Here is a 26,431-nt window from a genome sequence, read left to right on the forward strand (position 1 = left end):
AGGGTCCTATGTTCCCAAGGTTCTATGTTCCCAGGGTTCTATGTCCCCAGGGTCCTATGTTCCCAAGGTTCTATGTCCCCAGGGTCCTATGTTCCCAGGGTCCTATATTCCCAAGGTTCTATGTTCCCAGGTTCCATATGTTTCTAAAGTCCTATGTTCAGGGTCCTATGTTCCCAAGGTTCTATGTTCCCAGGGTTCTATGTCCCCAGGGTCCTATGTTCCCAAGGTTCTATGTCCCCAGGGTCCTATGTTCCCAGGGTCCTATATTCCCAAGGTTCTATGTTCCCAGGTTCCATATGTTTCTAAAGTCCTATGTTCAGGGTCCTATGTTCCCAGGGTCCTATGTTCCCAAGGTTCTATGTTCCCAGGGTCCATATGTTTCTAAAGTCCGATGTTCAGGGTCCTTATGTTCCCAGCCTTCTATGTTACCACGGGTCTATATTCACAATATGTTCTATGTTCGTCAATATTGTGCTAACAAAAATTAATTTTCCCAGGGCTCTATGTTAAACTCCATTCTATGTTCCCTTTGACAAGTTCCCACAATAGCCCATGCCATATTAAGTGAATAGAGTTGGGAACATAATTCCCATTATATACTGTACAGAGCTGCTGAAACAACCCATTCTAATTCACAGGTTGTCAAAAACGTACCTTTTATAACCCAAAGCACTTTCTGTTCCTAATGTTGCCTTAAACTAAGTGACACGAAGGAGTCCTGACCAAGAATGTGACCATTTGGGAATAAGAATGGGTTGGGGGAAACGTAGGACCCTGGAGAGCACAAATGTAGAGGATCCTGGGTACATAGAACCCTTTGTAATTTTCCATTATGTACCATATAAATCTGGGAATCATAGGACCATGGGAACACAGCAACGTTTTATTATACTATAAGTTATTTTCTTCTGTTTTGCCTTCGTGACTATATGGTTAACAATATTTACTCATGATGCTCTCCATGTAGAGTGTAGGCTAACGTTTGAAAACTGTACTTCCGGTCATATATATTACTATTGAAGAACGTTTATGTCAAAATAAAAGTCTCCCTTATAGAGTATAACGTTTCCTCATCCTTACACCTCTTGTAAACATTGTAATTGAATGTGCAACAGTTACATTCAAGTTCCTTGTTTACCAAAAGATGCATGTTATGTTATGTGCTATCTGGTGTGGCAGTACAGTCCGTGGGGTCTTGGCTTGGGATGCTGAGAATTTCTGGATCTCGTGTCCACACAGACCAAGCACGGACACTGCCCACTGCTCCTGGTAGCTACGATGGGTTAAATGTAGAGGCGAACTTCTCTGTATGCTGTGCTGTACAATTGTGTGACAATACAACCTGACCACCAATCAGAGATGGGCAGTATTTCTATTAGCCTACTTGTATTTCAAATATGTATTTCAATTACTTTTGAGTATTTTGTAATTTGTATTTGATCGGGCCAATAAAAATCTAATGTAATTTGTAACAAAATACTTTAGAGTGGAGTAATTTTGTATTTAAAATACTGAAAATACTTTCTCCATGAATCAAAAAACAGTTCACGAGTTTAGTCTTCAGATCTTCAAATTCAACGGATTGTCTGATTGTCTGAGTGTGACAGATGTCAACTAGCTTGATGTATAATGTATGTCTGGGTCTGGCTACATAGCCTATTGTACATACATGGTGATGGTTATAATATCAAGCTAGCGATCGATGCTAACATGCTAATGACGCTAGCATGCTGTCTAGGCTAGTGCATAGCCAGTGTTTAGCAAGTTAACTTATCAGTCGACTAGCTAGCTATATAGGAAGAGGGAGATTGGGAGCTTGTATGTTCATGATAACCTTATCAAGAGACGTCTGACCATCTAATCTTGCACTGTATTACAAGTTATAACCTGGAGGACACCAGAAAAGACCTGCTTTCTCTTCAGCAGTATCCACTTATCAAGCTCCTTTTTGTTCGATTTAACACAACCCTCCCCTCTTCAGCTCCGGTTGAGAGACTGTTCTCGTTTGCAGGAATAATATTCCATCCGCACAGGAGGCGGTTAACACCAGAAATATTTGAAAAGTTAGTTGTTCTTAAAGGCAACTAAACTGGCTACTCAGTGGTTGGGTCTCAAGAACCAAAATGGAAGGATTATTATGTCATAAAGATGTCAGTGTGAACCTGTATGAGACACTTAACACTGTAATATAGAACTATGTGGCCTACCATGCCACTGGCCAATGTAAGAGAGAAATGAGTAGGCTACCATGCCACTGGCCAAGGTACAGTAAAAGAGAAGTAAGTAGGCTACTCACTTGTTAAGTTACCTGTTCACTTTTGTATTGATTTACTATTTACCTTTTATTTTTATTAATTCTTCTGTGCAGAACTTGATGTACAGTAATTTATTTAGGCTCTTTACCTGTGTACAACTGGTTTTAATTCTATATTTTGCTTTTATAGTATACATAGGCCTAATGCGTGATGCTATTCATATGTGATGAATATTTTCTTGTTGAAGTTTATGGGCTATTAAGTCCCATTGATAAAAAAATATACATACATAATCAATCAAGTTGTTGTCTTTTAACATCTTTGCTTTGTTACACAGACATTCTGTGACTGTTCTTCCTTTTTGTGGGCTTCACCAGAGCTTTGTGTCCATTATATAGCCCAAACCTGAATGTTCTGCTATACCAAATTGTGAGAAAACGGAAAATCCAGAAAAAAGTATTTCCTATATTTTAAATACAAAATACATGTATTGTATTTTGTTACATTTTCTGGCACCAGTATTTTGTATTTTATTTCAATACATTTATTTGAGGGGTATTTTGTATTTTGTATCAAAATACATTTTGATGTATTTTTGCCCATCTCTGCCACCAATAATATTTAGCCCAAGACTGTACTGCTGCCAATATAGGCCACAATATATCTAGTGGACTACTTGAGCAGTCAGTCCATGTGTACTGTCATGATTCATGTCATGTCATGCTGTGGTCGTCATTGATGTCTAGTCCACCAGAACCAAACGAGCTGGAATTCGTTTTATTTTACGGCTCATCTGGCATACATCCGGTCTTATTTTGTTAACTCTAGGTGACTTGACTCCGGCTGACTTCGGCGTTATTTGCGCCAGCACTGCTTCCGCGTGTATCACATGGCAGGTCCACGCGGAAGAGGCAGCATCATGGAGCGCATAGCGAGCAGCAGAGACCGATCCACCATGAGAGAGCGCTTCGACTGTCTGACAGATGCGTACAGATGTTTTCTGACGGGATCGTGTCCCAGCCAAAGGGCTGTGGATGTGGCTGGCCTGATATTGTCCGGGGTGTGTGGACTCGTCCCCGAGGACGGAGCGCTTTCTCTATCAGCGCATTGCCATGACAGCAGCGTGGAGCTGACCTGCCTCAGCTTGACTCTGGTGGAGAGGATCACATCCCGCCTGACGTCTCGGAGCCTGTCTCCAGCAGTCACGTTGTACTGCGTGGAGATCCTGGTGGTGTTGTTTCAAGATCTGGATCTCATGTCACATCTTGTAAGTCCCCCTCTCTCCTCGGGCTAACTAAATAACACAAATGCATTTTAAACAGCATAGGCCTACGCGTTTTCTGAAAAGACTTCTATTCCACAGATTCACCAGTTCCAGACTGAGGACCAGATCATCTCGCATCTAGCTGCAAAGACTGTATCGACGTGTGTTTTCTATCAGCTCCACCAATCTGTGAGTTCTCAGGGCTGGATTCCGGATCCTTAGAAACACCGAGGTTAAGTGGGCTTCACGCAGTCCGTCTCTTTGGTGTGAATCTTAACTGGGGAACTGTCTTTATGTTTAACACATTTTTAATTCATTTAAGAGATGCAAAACAACTGCAAAGAGACTCGCAACCACACAAAAGGCTACAAAGACACACAAAGCAACAATATAAAGATGCTAAACAACTATAAAGTCAATGTGTTTTACTTTTGGTCAGAAAGCTGCCCTACACATCTGGACATGGACCAGAAAGGCTCGGGTCAGGAGAGGACAGAGGTTTACAGGGAAATAAAACAAATCTAGAATTGAGCTAGTCAGCTGGGATTAGCAGCAGTTATTTGATCAATACTAGCTTCATATAGTATACGACATATTGTACTATGTTCCAACATTATATGTGTATAATATATATACTTTCATTTCTCAGGGTACAATCAGTCCTGTCTGGCAGCAGAAGTGTGTGCAGGTATTTTACAGCTCACCCTCTGGTCCTGAACTGGATGCCTGTCTGTGGTCACTGACTGAAGTCTTGAAAAGACTTCTTAAAGGAGCTCATCAAGGTAAAACCAGGTACTTTTGTCTGTTCATTTAGTGACCCATAACACTCAGCTGTGTTCACAGCTGAACTTCATGATCCAGCAGAAGCTCAGATCTTCTCAGCTTGATGTTCCTCTGATCCAGGACCGTCATACTGTGCATCACAGTCATTGCTATCTCCCAAAACCAAGCTAATGAAATTTGTTCCAAGAAGAGTATTGAGAATGCAGACAATCGACCATTTGGATGAAATTCCATGTTTACTTCCTGAGTGGTGATGCCATTCCGATGCACTGCAACAGGAAATAAACTGGGACACATTTGGATTGTTTATGTTTACGACTGTGAATTGGTCTATTGCCCGTTCAATACAGGATTTTAAGGTCCAAACCAATGGTGATATTTGAGAGTTTAAGAATAACAATAACTTGGTAGCTGAATGGTTTCAGCTGCAAAGACGCCAGTTCAGTTTCAGCTGGGGACCTGTGTTGCATGTCATACCCCCCTTTCTCTACCCAAATTTACTGTCAGCCTCGTCATTGTGAACTGTCCAAGAAAAGCGAAAATGCCCAAAATAATCTTCAAAACAAAACAATAATGGTATATTGACTGAAATTCATTGTGACATTAAAGGTGCTCAATGCTAAATTCAGAGCATATCTAATGCCTCCACACGGCTCTCAACATGGAGACGGCTGAGCTGACGGCTAGAAGCTAACGGTGCTAACAGTGCAAACAATGGCAACAGTGCTGACAGAGCTTACAGTGTTTACCTGAGGGGAACCGGAGGGGAACCGGAGGGCGGTGCTACGCTTCCACAACGACGCCGTGGGTCTGGACGGCGAATTCAGCTGTAACCGTCGTATGAGAGCCGTGGGCTAACCAGTGGGGCACACTAACGTGCACCACAAGGCAAACTAACGTGCACTAAAAGGCACACTAACATGCACTAAAAGGCACACTAACGTGAACTAAAAGGCACACTAACATGCACTAAAAGGCACACTAACATGCACTAAAAGGCACACTAACGTGCACTAAAAGGCACGCTGCTGGTCGGCTCTGTGAACAAAGCAAAGAGAAGCTCTGATAAGAATGAACACAGGAGAGACTTCATGCTCTACTCGGGTAGCTGTTACTTATAGATACTTATAGATAGTTGTTTGATGCTCTTAATATCCTATATAGAACCTATAATATAAACATATTATGTCAAATTCTTATTTCTAAAGTATTATGTCTGACATGTTGTGAGAGTGACGATTTTTTGTGTGAAATAACTCTGCAAAAACAGAGACACTGTTACTTAATTACTTGTTAATTTCTCTACTGCAGTCTTGTAACTTATTGATCAACATACGTGTCCAAATCTTCCTATAGAGATCTGTGCAGACATTGCGTCATGCACAGATCTCTGATACACATAAATATACATAAAACCAGATGTGTTGCTACTTTTAACACATCTGGTCAACAGGCTGGAAGCTGGTTCAAGGCTGCAGTCCAATTTAGCTTAGGAAGGTTCCTAACTGAGTGAGATGACCAGGAAGTATCTAAGGGCAGCCATGATAAGTGCTTGTCTTTTCCTAAGTCATTAGAAATTCTCCTTCACATCTTTCCTTGACCTCATGGAGTTTTACATCGAGCTCAAGGAAATGTTGACCTTCTACCACATTCTACCTGATGTGGTAGAATATTGCAGTTGCTGCCATTGTTGGTTCTGTTTTTATCACCCAGTGTTACCCTGAATTATTTAAGAACAACAGCAAAATTACATGAAAACATCCGTTTATGAACTCCCAAAACTCGTGGACTTCCAGCGCAAGCGTGTGACTGTTTATGTGGAAGTGTTTCAAACAGGCAGGTTTCAGTGAAGATGCATGTGTTTGTGATGCGGTGAGCATACAACCAGATAAATGACACTTGGATCCTACAGCACGAGTAGTGAGAGTTCTTAAACGGATGTTTTCATATAGTTTTGCTGTTGTTAAACCTCCATTCACTTCAATTCAGGACTTTCTCTGTTTTGTGATTGTCCGGTCCCCATGGAGGCATCTCAAGAAGTCCAGGTAACACGGTCATTGATGTACAAATGGTCATGTTTAGGCGTGAAGTATTCCTTTTAAAAAATGAATCAATTGTAAAAAAAACTGTAGCATGCACATTAGTTTCTACGCTAACTAAGAGCAACAGGAAGGCCAGAATGGAGCAGCCCAGGTTTCTTGCAGTGATCCTTGTTGTGTGTCTGATCGCTCATTTTAAATGCATCTGTTTCCTTCCATCAGACATCCTTGGGAAACTTCTGGCAGCTCTTGACTCCAGCCTGTGTGCTTTATGTTCCAAGTTTCTCCCTGACGAGAGAAAAGAGGAAACGCAGTGTTTGGTGGATGTTACCAGCAGCAGACGCTGGGGAACAACATGGTGTCTCCTGCTGGACCTGCTGGAGGTGCTGACTGCATCCAGTTTGACATGTGGAGCTGGTGTCTGTCTGAAGAGTCAGAGAATGACCCACACTCACTCCTCAGCACTGCTGACGACAGTCAGCTGCTCATCACAGTATTTTGTCAAAAAGCGAGTGCTGTTGCTCCTGAAGAGAGCACTGCTGCAGAAGGCTGGAGAGGACTGGGCTTTAGGAGGATCCACTGGGCTCAGATACAAGCACTTCCACTCTGATATGAACATGCTGGCCCAGAGTGTGCTAACAGCAGTGACTACTGATTGGTTGCAGAGTGTTCAAGTGGAGTCTGCCTCTTTCTTTGGGGGGACCAGACATGTCGGAGGGGAGGAAGGCCAGAAACCAGACTGTGTGATGCTGAGATCTGTCAGCCTGCTTCTCCTCAAGTCCATGGAGCTCCACATCCAAACAGGTGAGAACCCATGATGTATGTATTGTGTGTAATTATGGATTGATGTCACGTGAGATAGTTTGAAGAAGTTGGTGCTGAGTTTGAAGTGAACTTTAATGCTAAGTGTCAAGACTTTTTGAATAAAGTGGCGTTAGTTGCTTCATTTCTCCCCGCAGGCTATAAAACCAAAACAGGAGGCTGAAAGATGCTAAAACATTCAGTAGAGGGGAAGTGCAGACGGTGATATTCCTCCGTGGGTTCATTAGTATTAATAATATTTACCAGGTTACACTCTGTCAATTGACCCATTGTTAATATAAAAATACAAAACTGCACCTCCCAAGTTGTGAAAGTGAATCTTAAGGTTGTGAATTGAAATAAAACCACTTTAGGTTTAGACAACCAAACTTCTTTGTTGGGTAACTGAAAAGATTGTGGTTTGGTTTGTGGTGGAAAAACTATTTTCTGGAAAGAGACATTGCTTCTTAGTTTTTCAAACATATTTTTTTGGTGCTTTTTGCACCACAAGCTGAGTGCCCTATGGTTCCATCATATTGTAGAGGAGGAGACATCTCTACGGCTGATGTGCCCAAAACTCGGCAACTCACACCCAAACAATCTAGATTAAAAACGACTTTGATAACTACTGCAGCAGGGGGGAACATCAGGTATTTACAGTATAACAATTGATCAGCAGCTTCAAGCTCCCCATTGGCCCCTCCAGTCATCCCCTTCCTCTTCTGAGCCTTGTCACACAAAGACATGTGTCTTTGTTACCTTGTGATTATCTCTGGGAATCTTCACACCTAAACATTCTCTGGTTAAACTGCACCCCACATTTGGTTACTTCCCCTTATCAAAGCAAAGGCAGAGACACCCCATATGGTCCTGTCACCACTCTCCTCAGTACACAATCATATGTCACATATAGTTTTGTTAGTGAGTAAGGCACATAAACTAAATCACAGTAGAAATGTACTAGCACACTCAAATGTTCTATCACAGGGTTCAAATACATTTGTATGATACGTCAAATAAGTATGTTTGGTACATAAGCTACGTAACGTGGCATTAGTTAAAGGTATAATATGCAACAATTTCCTAAAAAACAATGTATATACTGATACAAAAATAATCCCTCTCAATCATCACTTGTGACCCACTAGATGTGTGTGCTGGTGTATCTTCTTATTTTGCTGCATTTGGGACGTTTCTGTGCGTCAGCATTGGTCAGCCCCAGCAGGGTTAGCTTTGTCCCGCCCCTCTGAGTAGGGAGGCTCACAGACCTCACAGGCCTGATGCCAACAGACTCAGAGAGCATGCAGCCCACAGGATGCTGCCTTGGGCTGCATTCATTCAAAATCCAGCACCTTCCAGCAGGTTTGTGAGGAGATGTGGTTATGTTTATTCATGGTTTAGAACGGAAATGCTGTGAAACAATCGGACAATATTGGTTTATTCTTCTGATTCTCTGTCTGTCTGTCTCGTTCTCTCTCTCTCCCTCTCTCCCTCTCTGTGTCTCTGTCTGTCTCTCTATCTCTCTCCCTCTCTGTGTCTCTCTCTCTCTCTCCCTCTCTGTGTCTCTGTCTGTCTCTCTATCTCTCTGTGTCTCTCTCTCTCTCTCTATCTCTCTGTGTCTCTGTCTGTCTCTATCTCTCTGTGTGTCTCTCTCTCTGTCTCGTTCTCTCTCTCTCTATCTCTCTGTGTCTCTCTCTCTCTCTCCCTCTCTGTGTCTCTGTCTCTCTCTCTCTCTCCCTCTCTGTGTCTCTCTCTCTCTCTCTCCCTCTCTGTGTCTCTGTCCGTCTCTCTATCTCTCTCCCTCTCTGTGTCTCTCTCTCTCTCTCTCCCTCTCTGTGTCTCTGTCTGTCTCTCTCTCTCTCTCCCTCTCTGTGTCTCTGTCTCTCTCTATCTCTCTGTGTCTCTGTCTCTCTCTCTCTCTCCCTCTCTGTGTCTCTCTCTCTCTCTCCCTCTCTGTGTCTCTGTCTCTCTCTCTCTCTCCCTCTGTGTCTCTCTCTCTCTCCCTCTCTGTGTCTCTCTCTCTCTCTCCCTCTCTCCCTCTCTGTGTCTCTCTCTCTCTCTCTCTCTCTCCCTCTCTGTGTCTCTCTCTCTCTCTCTCTCCCTCTCTGTGTCTCTGTCTGTCTCTCTATCTCTCTGTGTCTCTCTCTCTCTCTATCGCTCTGTGTCTCTGTCTGTCTCTCTATCTCTCTGTGTCTCTCTATCTCTCTGTGTCTCTGTCTGTCTCTCTATCTCTCTGTGTCTCTCTCTCTATCTCTCTGTGTCTCTCTCTCTATCTCTCTGTGTCTCTCTCTCTATCTCTCTGTGTCTCTCTCTCTATCTCTCTGTGTCTCTCTCTCTCTCTATCTCTCTGTGTCTCTGTCTCTCTATCTCTCTGTGTGTCTCTCTCTCTCTGTCTGTCTCTCTGTGTCACTCGCTCATTGAGCCGAGAGGAGGCGCTAATTTTAAATGCTGTGTTTACAACCGACAAAGTGACGACACGCCATACCTTTAAGTATTCCTTCATTGCGGTCATGTTACTAATCTTTCATCCCTGTGGGTCAGTAATGCAGTAAGTAAGGAGTTCTGTACGCTCTGTATTACAGCATTTCCACAGCAGGGGGCACTCCTCCCATAGTGAGTTGAGTCATGCGATCCCCTCCTGTGTCTTGTCCCAGCAGGAGTGGATAGTGCCACAGAGGTCTACGGCTATCTGCAGAGTCTGTGGGGCTTCCTGAGGCGGTGCAGTGTCCAGCTGACAGAGGTCACTCATCGCTGCTGCTGGGTCAGCCTGCTGTTTGGGGACCAGGACGACGACATGATGGAGGCAGCCAAAGCTTTGTTTTCCATATTCCTCCATCACAGGTACAACAGTAATGCATGTGTCATTTATTTTCATCAACATGACATGCAAACAAAATGAATTGTAAAAAGGGTTTGGCTGATTACTGTTTATTAAGGGGGACCATGTGACTGTGGGATTTAAAGGTGGAGCTCAGAGCACAGTGCAGAGGGACAGTTACACACTTGACCCCATGTGAATGCAAAGTGGAGCATATATTCATAGGACCTTACCTTAAAAGGTCAATTTGATGTCTTTGAACTTGGGACTTATTTTCCCAACGTTTTTCTGTCTTAGTTTTTGAAATTGGTCCAGTATGGAGAGAGAACGCTGCAGCTGCTGAACGGGCTGTAATGTAATCACTTGTTTAAATCACTGACAGGCTCAGAGTGCTATTATAAGTGCACTTTGCCTCACTACTAGAACCATTTCAGAAATGAAATTTAGTAACTTAGACACAAAAACATTGAAAAATAGAATCCAGGTTAAAAAATACAAGTAAACCTTTAACACCAATCAACCAGAGAAGAGAAACAGTGAAATCATCTGGTGCATCCTGGAGAGCCAGGTATCATGTTATCAAAAGGAGCTCACTGAACGGCTTGTTTCTGCCTGCAGACGGTGCTCTGGGTTGGATGAGCTGGCTGTGTTGGAGGCAGCCTGTGCCTCTGGCTGTAACCCTCACTGCCACTTCCTGCTGCTGCTTCAGAGCATTTCCTTCGACCACAGCATCCTCCTCGACTTCCTCATCTCCACCGAAACCTGCTTCCTAGAGTACTTTGTGCGGTACCTCAAGTACCTCAGCGCTGACTGGCGGGGCTTCACTGCAGCATGTGGGACAATCAGCTTGCCAGACTGTCATCTTTCACTGCAGCAGTCACCAACTGCCTCAGCTGGTGGTGACATGTTGAAGGTTAAAGGTGAGCCAGATCAAGTAGAAGTCAGCTCCTGTGTCCAGCCCACAGGTGTTATTCCACCAGTGGGAACCACCCGTTTGGCTGCTGGGTTTCACCTTGTCGAGTACGATAGTTCTGACCAGTCTGATCCTGAGAACATGGAGGTTTCTCAGGAGGAACCAGGGCCGTCTGCATGTGAGAAAGGTAGATTTAGTGCCTTGTATGTGAAGCAAGAGCTTAGTGGACCACCGCTACCTATCAGGCACAGACAATATGAGTCATCGGTCTACAAACCGAACTCCAGACAGGAAGGGCCATCACTGCCGGTGCTGCAGAGTGAGCAAACGTCATCATGTCCAACCGTGTCGGGACAGCTGACCTGTGGAACATTAGCCAGAGCAGTGCTCTGTCTGTCCGAGCTCAGAGAGGTGGTGACGAGGCTGCAGACGAAGAAACTCTTCCCATACAACCCTTCCTCACTCTTAAAGCTCTTAGCACAAGTACAGAACTGTTCCGAACAATCACATCTGTTACATTTCAATAAATGATAAAGATATATAGAATATCTTTTGTGAAGCTAAATCTAAGTGGTCCAGTGTCTGTTAGTCCTCCCATGGGTTCACGGCATGTCCAGGTTGTTTCTTGTCTTCTATCCGGAGGACGACAGACTACTACAAGCTTAATAATCCCTGAAGGGGAAATTCACTCTGTTTTTACACATGACAGACCCATACACATCCATTCATGTTTGTAATATCGGAATAAAAGGAAACTCCACAAAAACATCGAGTGTAGACCTGTGTGCTGGTGTTGTGTCGAATACTGTTTCCCTGACCACCTACGGGGGTGCTATTATTTTAACAGGAGGAAAGCACTAGTTGACAGGGGAACAGAATCCAACATAGCACCGGGGCTAAGGCTCAGTTGAACCCTGGTGCTCTATATAGATATACCTAAAGTTACTTAGTGCGACATGTCTGTTCGGTGTGGTTTCAGGTGCAACAACCAAACATCTGACCATGCACACTTAAGTTACTCTTGTGACTGCTCAAACTGAACCGTTAGCACATGTAAGGACAGGTAAATGTAATGGACTGTACTTGTACAGCGCTTTTCTAGTCTTTCCGACCACTCAAAGCACTTTTCACACTACATTCATTCACCCATTCACATCCATTCATGCACTGAAGGCAGGGGCTACCATGCAAGGTGCCACCTGTCCATCAGGACTATCTAACATTCACACACCGTAGGCACGGGAGCAAGTCTGAAGTTAAGTGTCTTGCCCAAGGACACATCGACATGCGACTAGCGGAGGCGGGGATCGAACCGCCGATCCTCTGATTGAAAGAAGATGTACTCTCTCGCCCCCCTGTGCACCTGTTTAGACATTCATTGTAGTATTAAAAAAACCTCTTGCACATCCACTGCCTAACAACAAACAAACTTTATCAAGCAACACAACAGGGAAGTCTTTGCTTTACAGAAAGTGTTTTTTCAATCTGTATTTTTTCAGTTTTACAGGAGAAAGCCCTTCAAAGATGAAGACTAACTGGTTGTTTTAGCATATTTATATCTGGTTGACTCCCACCACCGTCGAAAAAGAGCAGTGCACACATGTATGATAAGATGATCCTTTATTAGTCCCACAGCGGGGACATTTACAGGATTACAGCAGCAAAGTAGACATGGTAAAAAAACAAGAAAATAAAAACAAGTACAATAAAGGTATGAACAGTAAAGGTATAATAAATAAGTACACAAAAAACAACAAAAGCTAAAAATACAATACAATCAGATTGGTTGGTTGGATACACATTATTGCACATGTGAGGTGTTTCTATTGCACAGGTTCTTTATATTGCACATATATTGATATTGATACTGATATTGCACATGAATGTATGTATAATTTGCCGGGTTTTTATATGGTACATGTGGTCTATTGGGAGCAGTGTTTGTTGTGCAGTCTGACAGCAGCAGGAAGCAGCCGGTCACTGACGGAGCTGCTCAGTGTTGGTGTCCTGCATGGGGTGGGAGGTGTTGTCCATCGGGGATGATAGCCTGACCATCATTCTCCTCTCCTCCACCACATCCACTGGTTCCAGTGGGCATCCCAGGACACAGCTGGTCTTCTTCTCCAGTCTGTTCAGTCTCTTCCTGTGGGCAGTCGACATGCTGCTGCCCCAGCAGACCACTTCATAAAAGATGGTTGATGCCACCACAGAGTTGAAGAAGGTCCTCAGGAGTGCTGAGTCTCCTCAGCAGATAGTCTGCTCGGTCTCTTTTTGTAGAGTGCGTCCGTGTTGTCTGTCCCAGGTACCTGTAAGACGAGGACATATTAATATAAGATGATAGATTCTGCCCCTCCACATTTAACAACCAGTTATTCCAAAACTTGTTTTAAAGGGATGTTCACCCCAAAATCAAAAATACATTTCTCCTCTTACCTGTAATGTTATTTATCAGTCTAGATTGCTTTGAGCTGCTGAGTGTTGGAGATAGCAGCTGTAGAGAGCCATGATCCCACAACGAGGTCTGTGAATTATCTTGAGGAACTGGATCATGATTTCTGGAAAGAGACATTGCTTCTTAGTTTTTCAAACATATTTTTTTGGTGCTTTTTGCACCACAAGCTGAGTGCCCTATGGTTCCATCATATTGTAGAGGAGGAGACATCTCTACGGCTGATGTGCCCAAAACTCGGCAACTCACACCCAAACAATCTAGATTAAAAACGACTTTGATAACTACTGCACCTTAATGTATCTTACTTCTTGAAGAGTTTCTTAGTGTATATGTGCACTGGAGCTTTAAGGTTTTCACGTCACACTTGTATCAGGAGTCAGAAATCCCCTTGTGTTCAACATCCTTCTGGCTCAGTCATCACTGCACAGGGAAGGACAAAGTGAAGTAACACAAGCAATGTATTTTGCAGTGGAGGGGGACTCCAAGTTTTTCAGTGGAAGCAACAAAATATCAATTAGCTAGTTTGACAAAATAATGTTCATTTTCTGCCCCGAGCGTTCAGCTGCATCTTAACGTCTTTATTAGCTGATGGAGTTGAGGGCCACGGCGACCCGTTGATTGACAGAAGTTTCAACCAGTAAAGTTGCAAGAAGTGCCGCGTCTCCCCGGGCATAAATTTCCTCTTGCAGGAAGTCTGACCGCTCGCCCAAGCTGGATTGACCGCTCTTATTCTGGAAACAGCTCGGAAGTAAACAGGATGCAGTTGGCAACAATGACTCCAGCTTTGAAACGGATAATCTGCGACGTTATTGTCCTCATTTTTCATAAAACTTGGCCACATACCTACGATTTTTTTCGGCGGAGGGCAGTACGAAGGTACGTTTGACCACTCACAGCTGTCCAGTGCTCCCACGGAGCGGAAAAGCGAAGTTATTTACGCGTTTGGCCACGAGTGCTAATGCTATTAAATGCATTGCAAAGCTAGGTAGCCGCTAGCATCAGGGTGCAAATATTGATTTGCGATACTCATAACGGCGATTTCTGGCCAGGATTTCATGCTTTTATGCCACGTTTTCTAGATGCTTATATTAGTGGTCTATAGTTGTGTTTGGAGTGTGTAAGAAGTGACTTATATGATAGTGTACGTTGATCGTGTAACGTACGTTGCTGTATCATCCGGTAAAAAAACTGGACCAATCCACAATTTTACCGAAGAATAAGGCTATTCTCCGTACATGATTTTCAGGGGTTCTGAGCCCGAGAGCCCCCAAATTTGGGGGCGTCGTGTGCAAGAGGTTAAGAGATGTTAGAAACATTTATTGCCTTTAATTTAATTGTCCATTAATGCTGTAATTGTGTAAAGCAATTCTTCATTTTAGGTAATTGGTGATTACCTAACAGCTCATTATGGCAGCATGACATACAGAGCAGAACACTGGCACAATATTTCAGCACCTTCAACAGCCATGAATTAGTAGCTTAACGTGCATAATGTAATAACATGATATTTTTGACAAGTCAGCAGGAATAGCAGAGGAGGAATAGCGCGCATTAGTTCATCCTGGGCTCCTCCAGCTGAGACCTGCTGTCTGAGTCCCGTTACCTTACTGCTGATGAAAACCCAACATGTCATGATTCTGCTGCTTCAAAATAAAAGCTCTTGAATAACAACATAATGAGGGGCTTTTATTGTGAAGAATATACAAGAAATTAAATGTGTTTATCCACCGTTTTACAGTCGCCCATTTGACCACAAAATATATCCGATCACTGTTTGATCAGGCGGGTCACACTGAAGTGTGGACAGCTGAGTTCTGATCAGGTGCATACGACCAAAAGAGTCAGGGAGAAGAGAAGTGTAACCACGGCCAGAGTGTTCCATTGAAAGGCCAGGTTAACCGGTTGGCGGACTTTGACATGTAAATACAGCCAGTTTAGAGTTCATGGACCACAGGTGGTGACTGATTAGCTACTCTTCATCCTCATACAGGATTTCATCTATGAGCACATCATTGTCGTCGACAGGGATTTCCTGACACAGCTGCTCTTTGAAGGCCAAGGCGATGGTGTAGGGCTTTCCTTTGGGGTGTCTGATGCAGCGCTCCAAGTAGGTGTCATAGAAGCCCTTCCCTCTTCCCAGACGTCTCCCCAACCGGTCAAAACCCAGGCCTGGCATCAAGATCAGGTCCAGACCTCCTAGATAATGAGAGCAGACAGTGTAATCAGTGATAGAGGTCTGGACTGGCAGCCCTTGCCTGTAAATATGGACAGCACTATACAATAATATTGATGGTGAAATAAAAGTCAAACACTTTTTAACCACACCAGGAGCAACGCTCTGTGTATAAAAAAGTTATTTTGTTTGTCGCTTTACCACTTTGATCAAGTCTGAAATATCTGTTTGTTCAACACCACGGTGGTCTCCAGAGGATGAATCCATTGATCGTTTATCTGATGCCAAGAGCAGCTCAAAGTCATGTTAGTGAAATATCTCTACTTCTACTAGATGACTGAACTGCGCATGCTCTCTCCACATAAGCCAAGGTCTTCACCACATCACGGTGAAACAATGATTTGGGTCTGACACCCCAAAGTGTTCAGTATTAATAAATAAAAACACATTATGAAATAAATTACCATATGAATAAAAAGCATCAAAAATTGTAAAAGTTATACTTTTACTTAGTAAGTCATTTATAGTGTTTTCTTTTCTTCATAAACATACACTATTCAAGGATTCCAGGATCATTTATTGTCATTGTACAACACAGGGATGCACTACGAAATTCAGTTGTAACCCATGTTCAACACAACAAAAACAAGTTTCTCACCAACACTACATTTTATGAGATTACACATAAACACATCATGATAATGTTACAGTTTAACTTCGCCCAATCCTCATTTTCACTGAACAGAGCCTGAACGTATCATAATGTAACTGAAGGTAACTGTTATTCGTTAGCGGTGCTGCTAACGTTACCAGCTCTCCTGTTGATTTAAACACTGATTGGTTGTTTACAATGTAACATTATCAGACTAGAGAAGCATAAATGATGTCCTGATCACATATTTTACTGAAAAATTGTCAGTAAAACTTTATTCCACACTGTGATGGATAACGTTAAACTGTGTAATTAATCCGCGGTCCAGACGTGCCGAACCGTGAGACAACGTTTGGTAGTCCGGCCCAAGCAATGTTTAGACCCGATAATGTAATACAACATGGGGAGCACACGTTATGTTAACTGTACTGCTTCCCATGCTTTTTAGCTTGCTCTGTAAATATAGCAACCAAAACCATCCTTTAGCTGTGTATTGATATAGCCTTATGGTCATTGTGGACCAGTGGTGGGCCGTCAGGGCCTGCAAGGCCTTCTCTGCTGGCCTAGACAGAATCACAACGTAATATCTATTTTATAATTTAATAACTTTTCATAAACACACTACATGTATTATAATTTATATAAATATTTTCCCATTATCTTATTTTCTCATTGCACAGCTACTGTCTTCCTCAGTTGCTCTGCTTCCAGTGCAGCTTGTTTTAAGTAGAGCTTTTATCCAATCAGATCTCACCTCTGTGTCTCTAGGTAAGAACAGAGGCAGAGGCCTGCAGACTCACAAGTGAATCCATGTGCAGTTTAAGTGAATGGGGACGATATTGTTGATTGTCATAGTCTTCAACCAATCAGATCTTTAGTTTGACATGTTGGGCGTATTCTTTGACATGTCAGCGCCTTCTAGCCGGCCTATAGCTACGTCAGCATTACGTGCAGCTCAGTTTCCATGTGCAGCTCTGCCGCGAGGGCAGAGTGTGCTGTGATTGGTCAGTGGGCGAGCACGTGACTATCGTGAAACGAAACTTAACAGCAGAGAGTCGGCGTTGTGAATCACATCACGTGATGCAGCTCAGCCAATCAAATATGGGCATTCTGACAAGTTTCCTGACTCAGTGAGATGCACCACACACCGTGACACAGGGGGCTGAGACGAGGAAAGACACTGCAGAGCAGTACGTTCAATGTTTAAGTTGTTCAGGCTATTTTTGATTTGTTTGGATCATAGCCCTTAATAAAACTAAATATTTACGCTGGGTAGATTACAAATGTGTTGTGTTACACCCTACAGGTCACACTGCTCAGTACTGCAGTTACTCCTTTATCCAGACAAAAGAGAAACTTCACACTCAGATTAAACTTCTGCACGGACGCACATGTCCACACTGGAACCTTCATTAGTGAGTATACATGCCAATGGTATTGATAGATGGTTATATTCTACAAAAGATGCATCTATAAGTCAGAGTAATACTGTATGTCCTCCCTTTTCAGACCCAGAGAGAAAAAGATACAAAGACCTCTGGATAAAAGACACACTTGACATGTGGCACCGTGCCAAAAACCTAGCCAAAACGTTTGCAGCAGTAAGTGTAGTTTATGACCTATGACCATGTTTGATTTGTTGAAAAAACTCAATTCTAATGTTTGCTATCGGATCTCTCAAGGCTGCACAGGTCAAAGGCAATGACATCCTCCTCCCCTGGTTGAAGAACGTAGACAACCTTTTCTGGTGGTACTCATGCATAGAAATACTTTATTTATAATTTAAAATACTTTATAGTTTCATCTTTGTTCTTGTGCAGGCTGTACTACTAAAATGAATAGGTATTTACATACTCTATTACCAGCAATCAGTGGAGTCAAAACACCACAAAAGTCTCCAACAACACCAGAACAAGTCGCTAGATTTGTCACTAGTAGCTTTTGACAAAAAAAGTCGCCATGAGGGTTTGGAAATTGGCCAGATTTAGCGAGAAAGTCGCCAAGTTGGCAACACTGGCACCGGCTAAATATGTCCCCAGAGCAACATAGGACGTAACAATAGTTCCTATCACATATTAAACCAAACAAAAATCGGGAACAGTTTATAATAACTACACTTTGATAACTTTGTGTTTGTGTCCATTTGCCTTTTCTGCTCAAAAACTATGGGTTTTGAGGCACTGCTTTTTCTGTCGCGCCCCACTTTGGAGGAAGAAAAAATGTTCATGCCCCACCACCCCAACAAAATTGTAACAAAATTGTCTATGTTGAATTTTTATTGAAATAACATTTTGTGACTCCTCCGTCTCTGCTTTTTCAAATAATAGAATAAAGAAAATTGCAATCACTTTTAAGTAAACCAGATTGCGTGTTTACCGTGGAGCATTTTGACATGTACTACGGAGCAGTTTACAATACAGCTGGTTTCCGAGACAAATCTTTGTAGCGCTGCAAATTAATGAGGCAGATGTTTGTGATGTTGTCATGAGGTGAAAATACACAATGTGGACAATAACGCATCAGAGGCAACAAGAAAAGCAAAGCCATAAAACTAAGAATTCAACCAGCCAAGAACACAGATGTGTCAAGCTGAGTTCATTTGAGTTTGGCTGAAGGTCACCAGTTAACAGGGTCCCTTCTTAAACCGTAACCCTGCTCTGCTATGCCCCGCCCTCAGTCACTAAGTCATATCTCATTATTATGAGATACGTATCTCATTATTATGAGATAGTAAGTCATAATTATGAGATGCTAAGTCATTATTTAGAGATAGTATCTCATTATAATGACTTACAGGATCTGTATTTTTTCCTCAGTGGCGGAAACGGGCTTCCATACATTTCGCCATGTATTTATTAATTACTTAAAAAAAAAAAGGAAATGTGCATTTCCCCCTGCGCGCCACCTGTAATACCACCGCGCCCCACTAGAGGGGCGCACCCCACAGTTTGAGAACCACTGCTCTACAGAGAAGTGAAGCTTAAAGTTGAGGCGTCTTCGAGTACAGCAGAAAGAGTTGCATTAACTTGCGATGCGTGGACGTCAGACGCAGTGGATTCCTATGTGACTATAACAGCACAATATCTCAGGGGACTGGTGACTGCTGTCTCACGTTCTCCAAACTAGAGCAGTACACGTAAGTCACACCGGGGCAAACATTACAGACCTCCTGCAAAATGCAGCACAAGATGGGGGATTGCCGACAAAAACCTGGTGGTTGTAACAACGCTTCTAACGTGGGCGTTGCCGTTTAGTTAGCGGGATTCCTGCATGTGAAGTGTTTCGCTCTCCCGCTCAATCTGGCCTCACAACGGGCGTTAAATCTGCCAACAGTAGCCAGGCTCATGGGGAGAGTGCAGCGCATAACTGTCTCTCTGCCCTTGACGTCCACGCATCGCAAGTTATACTGAGTTATATAACTCTTATATCCAACTTATATAAGTTATAGTTCATATACTGAGTCCACACGTTTGCATTTAGTTAAGTTGGACTATGTAGTAATACAAACAGTTCAGTTTGTCAGGTGCATGCAACATTTATGACATTGTTGGTCAGTCTGTCTGCTTGACAATCCTATTTTGCTGCAATAAAAATGATTGAAGTGAGATGAACAGACTGAAAACTTTATCTTATTAGATAAAACATGTTGACACAGTTTTCCTTTGGGGACATAATTTGAAGTTGAAAAAAGTAATAAATCGCAATATAGGCCTATGTTATCGCAATACTCAGAATATCGCAGTATCGTGATAATATCGCAGTATCATGATGATATCGTATCGTGACCTAAGTATCGTGACCTAAGTATCGTGATAATATCGTATCTCGGGACCTCTGGTGATTCCCACCCCTAATATTCGGCAGCAAATATTCAGAGCTTTGGCTGGTGGGCAAGACTCAACCCGACTCATGTTACTTAATGCAGCACATTTCCTGTAACTCACTCAGAGGCTTCCCCAACGTTTTTTCTTGTCATGATGAGAAAATAATATAAATAAATAAAAGTGATGAGAAATGATTCTCCAGCCAATCTCAATCTAAGTCCATTACTTTTGAGAATTGTAATATAACAGAATGGCATGCAGTTTAAAGGTGTGGTGCACTTGCAAAATGTACCCAAATGTGCTTGCATCCTTTACTGAAACTTCTGAACCGTTTACATGTGGTTTAATCCCTCCCACTACACTTCCACTACTCCAAAGAACAACATGCTACATTGTATACAGGAAGTGTATCTGGAGCACAAATTGCCTGAAGCAGCTCTGAGCTTGATCCTGCAAATCTGCTAGGGACATCTCTAGTACCAATTTAACTTTTATTTAAATCAAAATCATATTAAAGAGCATTGTATGATGATGATTGAAATTCATTTCTAAATCTGAGAGTGCACACACTGTAAGCACACAACATGATTTCATCCATAATTGTCATATTTTGCTGCTCGGGCAGAAGCGCCCGTAGTATCTAGAAGCAGAAGGTTCACGCATGGTTAACATTGTGAAACGGTGGAGGTTAAGATTGTAACTTGTGGTCAACGTTGTGAAACGGTGGAGGTTAAGATTGTAACTTGTGGTCAACATTGTGAAACGGTGGAGGTTAAGATTGTAACTTGTGGTTAACGTTGTGAAACGGTGGAGGTTAAGATTGTAACTTCTGGTCAACATTGTGAAACGGTGGAGGTTAAGATTGTAACTTGTGGTCAACGTTGTGAAACGGTGGAGGTTAAGATTGTAACTTGTGGTCAACGTTGTGAAACGGTGGAGGTTAAGATTGTAACTTGTTGTTAACGTTGTGAAATGGTGGAGGTTAAGGTTGTAACTTGTGGTTAACATTGTGAAACGGTGGAGGTTAAGGTTGTAACTTGTGGTTAACATTGTGAAACGGTGGAGGTTAAGATTGTAACTTGTGGTCAACGTTGTGAAACTATGGAGGTTAAGATTGTAACTTGTGGTTAACATTGTGAAACGGTGGAGGTTAAGATTGTAACTTGTGGTTAACATTGTGAAACGGTGGAGGTTAAGATTGTAACTTGTGGTTAACATTGTGAAACGGTGGAGGTTAAGGTTGTAACTTGTGGTTAACATTGTGAAACGGTGGAGGTTAAGGTTGTAACTTGTGGTCAACGTTGTGAAACTGTGGAGGTTAAGATTGTAACTTGTGGTTAACATTGTGAAACGGTGGAGGTTAAGGTTGTAACTTGTGGTCAACGTTGTGAAACGGTGGAGGTTAAGATTGTAACTTGTGGTTAACGTTGTGAAACGGTGGAGGTTAAGGTTGTAACTTGTGGTCAACGTTGTGAAACGGTGGAGGTTAAGATTGTAACTTGTGGTCAACGTTGTGAAACGGTGGAGGTTAAGATTGTAACTTGTGGTCAACGTTGTGAAACGGTGGAGGTTAAGATTGTAACTTGTGGTCAACGTTGTGAAACGGTGGAGGTTAAGATTGTAACTTGTGGTCAACGTTGTGAAACGGTGGAGGTTAAGATTGTAACTTGTGGTCAACGTTGTGAAACGGTGGAGGTTAAGATTGTAACTTGTGGTCAACGTTGTGAAACGGTGGAGGTTAAGATTGTAACTTGTGGTCAACGTTGTGAAACGGTGGAGGTTAAGATTGTAACTTGTGGTCAACGTTGTGAAACGGTGGAGGTTAAGATTGTAACTTGTGGTCAACGTTGTGAAACGGTGGAGGTTAAGATTGTAACTTGTGGTCAACATTGTGAAACGGTGGAGGTTAAGATTGTAACTTGTGGTTAACGTTGTGAAACGGTGGAGGTTAAGATTGTAACTTGTGGTCAACATTGTGAAACGGTGGAGGTTAAGATTGTAACTTGTGGTCAACGTTGTGAAACGGTGGAGGTTAAGGTTGTAACTTGTGGTCAACGTTGTGAAACGGTGGAGGTTAAGGTTGTAACTTGTGGTCAACGTTGTGAAACGGTGGAGGTTAAGATTGTAACTTGTGGTCACCAAAAAGCAACAAATCTCCTTGGTTAGTGTATGTCTAATAATGACACAGGTGGGTTTACATTGGACATGGTTGAAAGCGCGTCACATCTCATACTGATGCTAAAAGGTGCCTTGCGTCAGTATCAGAGACCATGGGCCTCTGCCAAAGCGTTGGGATTTGACGCCCTGGGAGTGAGAACAGGCTGAGTCAAACCAAACTAACATACTACACAATTCTCTGTGGTACTACTACTCAGCTATATAGTAGCTAAAAGCTGGAGCCATATTGAGAATAGGGTTGTCACGATACCAAAATTATGACTTCGATACGATACCTGCCATAAGTATCACGATACCCGATACTTACGATACGATACCAGAATTTGATACAATACCACAAATACGACACGATACTGGTATAATTATCTATAATAGTAATAAATAAAACATCTGTACGGTTCCCTTTTTACCAGCTTGTTCCTGCCCAGCTTTTTGAACACTTAACAAATGGCATTAATATTAATGTTTAACCTCTTCGCATCTTTTGAGCCTCTCTCATATTTCCGCTGGCTTTCAAACACAGCTGAAGGGAACTCTGTCTCTGTGTTGCTGCTGACTCTGCTGGCATCTGTCTGACTGTCTGTGGGAGTGGGTGGATAAACAATGCTTCATTTACTTGCATAGTGAGTTTGATATTTTCACTTCATATTTTATCTTAATTCATGGAATAATTATTTTTCCTTAAATAAAAAGAATTAGCTCAAGATCCACCCTCAGTCTCCACCAGCATGTAGCCATTTTGCATCAATTGTGTTTCATTTAGTACACTTTTGTGTGCATTGTGAGTTTGTGACCTCATCATCATATAGGCTTGTCGTCAAACTAGGCTAAGGCTACTCCTGTTAGGCTGTATATGGGAGATTCGGGATGTTCATGTTTATAATCACATTTGCTTACCTGTCGTTCTTTGAACTCTTTAAAAAGTTCGGGGTGTCTGTCTGAAAGGTGCTTTGCCATGTTAGACGTGTTGCCTCCCTTTGTCTGTGTGGCTTTGAAACACTTTTTGCAAACGGGTCTCTGTAGGTCAGTGGGCTTTCCTTCACTGTCTGCAATATAGCCAAAGTACTTCCAGATGATACTTCTGGCATCTTGTTTTTCAACAAGCCGAGGACGGTCGGCAAAAGCTCCTGCCATGTCTCCCCTGTGATCACTCGCTGTGAGTGAGCGCTGCCTGTTGCTGTGTGAGCGCTGGGCAGCCCCGCCCCCTTGCAGTCAATGCCTGCAGGCAGCATGACAGGGAGCGGAGCAGCGAGTGCGCTCTGATCGCGCGCTATTTTAATAAAGTATCGATACTAAAAATATACAAAATCGTATCGTTTTTAACGTACAGGTACCGCGGTACCTTTTTAGTATCGATACACCGTGCAACCCTAATTGAGAATAGACATCGGTGGAGAAGAGCTGTGTGACCTGTTAATCAGCAATATGCAGATTAAATTGTAGACTGTAGATGGATGTGTGTGTCCATGCTTACCTGCAGCCAGTGCTTCCTCTCTGCTGTTGTCATCTTCAGCCGGCTGTGTGATGTTCCATGATGTCAGAGGCAGCGTCTCCATGTCCTGCAGACTGTTGAGCTTTAACATGTCCATACGGCTGCTGTTACTCTCATATCTTGGAATGAAGCAGCTTTTACCCCATTTAAACACGTCTTTGATGATTTCCTCGGTGCGCACCTCATCATCCATGCTGAGAAACACAGCAATCCTCTTACAGGACAGATACTTGGGGTGTCTGAACAGCTACAAAAAATGCAGAGTAAGAGAAAGTTTAAATCTGTGTGACATTATTAGAGTACAGGAGCAAGGGCTGTAAATGAATTATTGTCATCCATGATTTATTTATAAATATCAAAGATGTAAATAACATTATAGTTTCTCCTCAGTGAATGCACTAAGCCGATTAATCTATTAGTCGAAAAATAAACGTCAACTATTTAATTTCTCAATCAATTTCAGGCAAAAATGCAAAAGATTCTTTAGTTAACATTAGAAGAAATTAATATTATTAATAACGACAGCAGCATTAAATATTGTATGAATGAATTGTAGATTTAAGCACCCAACTTCAGTAAATAAATGACTTTGTCGGTGCTCGGGCACTAAAAATACTTTGATATACCGTGAAACCTCCAGATAAAAAAAAAAGATTTTTATAAGGTGTTCACAAAAGGTATAAAAAAAAGTCTGAGATGATATTCTCCAGCAAACCAAAAATGAAAGATTTAAGATATTTGCCTTACAATTTAGTGGTATTTTAATAATTATAATAATGTATAAGGGACGCAGGTTACACGTGTTATACGTCTTGTAAATATAATGCAACTTATCTTATTTTTACATTTCAAAAACCGGACATAGTCACACATACGTCCGCTAGCTTTGTCATGTCCGTCACTAGCTGTCAGCTCCACACACTGTATAGACTTTTTATACATAGTCGTTTTATATCGTGCTTTTTGTATACAGACTTCTTCATAGTCTATTGTCAGCTCGGTCTTGGCCGTGAGTGTCGGTATATGGGTGCACTCAAACGTTAGCATCAACTGATATGACTCGAGATGGGAGTGAAGGCTCGACAGCAGTCATCTGGCATTGTACCCTGCTCTCTGACAAACATGAACTAATAAGTAATAAATGCAAATAATCTCTTGTTTTCGGCTGATAACGAAAATATTAACGTGTGCTCTCAAGATAACGGCATTCATAAAATAATTGCTAGCACGGCCGTTCTCGGCTTCCGTACATTTTGAGCAATAGCTGACAACGTTAAAAGTATACTTCTGAAATCCCATGTGTTGTTATTATGTGTGTTAACATCGGAGGAAAGCAACCTTTACTTCAAATGATAGCGTCATGTTACAGATGGTGTACGGCAAATTGAAAGACTGGTCCTATAAATGTAAAAAAGTATTTGGTCACCTTCAAACACTTGACAATACATAACGTTATACCCAAGGTAGTTTATTGGACCCGAGTTTGCTTTGACGGAAAAGTTGCAGTGGGTTTTTTAGTATGAGACTAACGCTGATTGGTCATAGCTAGCAGGTCTAACAGCCTGTTCTACACCATAAAAGTAACTTTCAAATCCGCCAGTCTGTGTCAGCTCTCCCTTACCTGCCGTGAGAGGACTAGAGACTGTCGTTGTTTCTCCTCGTCACTCAACGCTGCAACCCTTCGCTTTATTTCTTTCCTCAGAGCTTGCTTTGCTGCACGCAAGGCGGCCATTCTGCCTGAGAACTTCAAATCAAGCGGACGTTCAGTAAAAATGATGTTTGACAAATAACTCTGTGAAGTGCGTTCCGTATGCGTGTCGGTTGTTATTACTGTGGAAGAGCCGACTTCGACAGTGTTTTTTGCTTCCAGTCGTTAAACATTAACAAGTATATCAACACATGAGAGGCGGCGATAACAGTATGAGACCAGCTAACGTTACTGCCAGCAAGGACTCACACACGACTGAACAGTCCAGTAAAGACTCCACACCATAGTATCACTACGCCGCATGTCTCTGACGTCAGCTGCATACCGGAAGTTTAGGGAGGCCAACAGCCCAATCTGTAGTTTTTTTAGCCAAATAATCATAAGCAGCTCTAGAGATACATGTGTGGCTAATCAGCATCTCTGAGTTAGAAATCATATCATGAATATTTATTTAAAACCTCATTAAAAGTAACTTTAAATATATATACAATATAAGCATACAAATAAAAGAAAATTTGATTGTTAAAATCGAATGTCAAGGGCTGTCGAAGATCCAACAGGACCTGTGTGTAAACAGATAGTGAAAAACAGACACACTGACAGACAGCCTTGGGTAGTTAGTTTACACCCTCATATGTGTTTGGCCTTTGGTTAGAGATTTGTTATCAATCATATTAAAAACTATTCATTATTTTTGCCATACACCTTTTTGATTGAGGGCTCTTGATATGTTGTTTTCAATTAGTTTAGGTTGATTGAGTTACATCAAATACATTCACTCCATTTATTTTCCATAAGCCTGATTTATGCGTTTCATCATTATTTTATGTCTTACACTAAATATGAAACATTCCACATTTTTCTGTTGACATATTCACTGTTCATGTTGGAATGTTTCAAATTGTATTTTTTCTCATTAAACTGCATTTACACTAAACATATTAGAATCAGGGCTTTTCTCTCAAGTTTCCATAAGGCTTATCAGTAACTTGATTTTGCTTAGTCATTCACCAGGCTGGTTTGCATTAACTTCCAAAGAGGCAGTATGAGGGTGGATACTATAGGCAGCATGTGATTGG

At 42.2% G+C, this 26,431-nt stretch overlaps 2 protein-coding genes and 1 long non-coding RNA gene across 5 annotated transcripts; 1 reads left to right on the top strand and 2 right to left on the bottom strand.

The window, feature by feature from the left end:
- The first annotated feature begins 3,113 nt into the window (after positions 1 to 3,113).
- Positions 3,114 to 11,438, top strand: lins1 (lines homolog 1). 3 transcript variants are annotated; one of them, XM_076090917.1, is made up of 7 exons: positions 3,135 to 3,522; positions 3,619 to 3,708; positions 4,169 to 4,301; positions 6,292 to 6,347; positions 6,623 to 7,145; positions 9,797 to 9,983; positions 10,579 to 11,438. In XM_076090917.1, exons 1-7 carry the CDS (start codon positions 3,145 to 3,147, stop codon positions 11,402 to 11,404), a joined length of 2,193 nt encoding a protein of 730 aa, XP_075947032.1. In that variant the 5' UTR covers positions 3,135 to 3,144; the 3' UTR covers positions 11,405 to 11,438. The 3 variants fall into 3 exon arrangements, with proteins under 3 accessions (XP_075947030.1, XP_075947031.1, XP_075947032.1); XM_076090915.1 differs by lacking the exon at positions 6,292 to 6,347 and having other exon boundaries at positions 3,114 to 3,522; positions 6,564 to 7,145; XM_076090916.1 differs by lacking the exon at positions 6,292 to 6,347 and having other exon boundaries at positions 3,114 to 3,522; positions 6,564 to 7,145; positions 9,800 to 9,983.
- A 1,038-nt stretch (positions 11,439 to 12,476) lies between these two features.
- On the bottom strand, positions 12,477 to 13,604 carry LOC142948806 (uncharacterized). The gene is made up of 2 exons (XR_012953580.1): positions 13,307 to 13,604; positions 12,477 to 13,179 (listed from the first exon to the last, which is right to left on the bottom strand). It is a non-coding gene; the product is annotated as an uncharacterized LOC142948806 (long non-coding RNA).
- Positions 13,605 to 14,990: 1,386 nt separating this feature from the next.
- Positions 14,991 to 25,639, bottom strand: mthfs (5,10-methenyltetrahydrofolate synthetase (5-formyltetrahydrofolate cyclo-ligase)). Its single transcript, XM_076090918.1, has 3 exons — positions 25,266 to 25,639; positions 23,627 to 23,891; positions 14,991 to 15,521 (listed from the first exon to the last, which is right to left on the bottom strand). The coding sequence occupies exons 1-3, from the start codon at positions 25,374 to 25,376 to the stop codon at positions 15,295 to 15,297; spliced, it is 603 nt and encodes a 200-aa protein (XP_075947033.1). The 5' UTR covers positions 25,377 to 25,639; the 3' UTR covers positions 14,991 to 15,294.
- Between the last annotated feature and the right edge of the window lie 792 nt (positions 25,640 to 26,431).

This window comes from Anarhichas minor, unplaced genomic scaffold (genome assembly GCF_050575085.1).
Source record: "Anarhichas minor isolate MPS153535 unplaced genomic scaffold, ASM5057508v1 ptg000013l, whole genome shotgun sequence".
Taxonomy (NCBI): Eukaryota; Metazoa; Chordata; class Actinopteri; order Perciformes; family Anarhichadidae; genus Anarhichas; species Anarhichas minor.

What these genes read in the sequence shown, in the direction of transcription:
- mthfs (XM_076090918.1), bottom strand. Translation starts at nt 25,376, where the DNA reads ATGGCCGCCTTGCGTGCAGCAAAGCAAGCTCTGAGGAAAGAAATAAAG. An exon ending in CTCTAGTCCTCTCACGGCAG is followed by an intron (nt 23,892 to 25,265) that starts GTAAGGGAGAGC and finishes CATTTTTTGTAG; the next exon opens with CTGTTCAGACACCCCAAGTA. An exon ending in AGAGGAAGCACTGGCTGCAG is followed by an intron (nt 15,522 to 23,626) that starts GTAAGCATGGAC and finishes CTCATTATCTAG; the next exon opens with GAGGTCTGGACCTGATCTTG.
- lins1 (XM_076090915.1), top strand. Translation starts at nt 3,145, where the DNA reads ATGGCAGGTCCACGCGGAAGAGGCAGCATCATGGAGCGCATAGCGAGC. An exon ending in GGAGCTCCACATCCAAACAG is followed by an intron (nt 7,146 to 9,796) that starts GTGAGAACCCAT and finishes GTCTTGTCCCAG; the next exon opens with CAGGAGTGGATAGTGCCACA. An exon ending in TCCATATTCCTCCATCACAG is followed by an intron (nt 9,984 to 10,578) that starts GTACAACAGTAA and finishes TTCTGCCTGCAG; the next exon opens with ACGGTGCTCTGGGTTGGATG.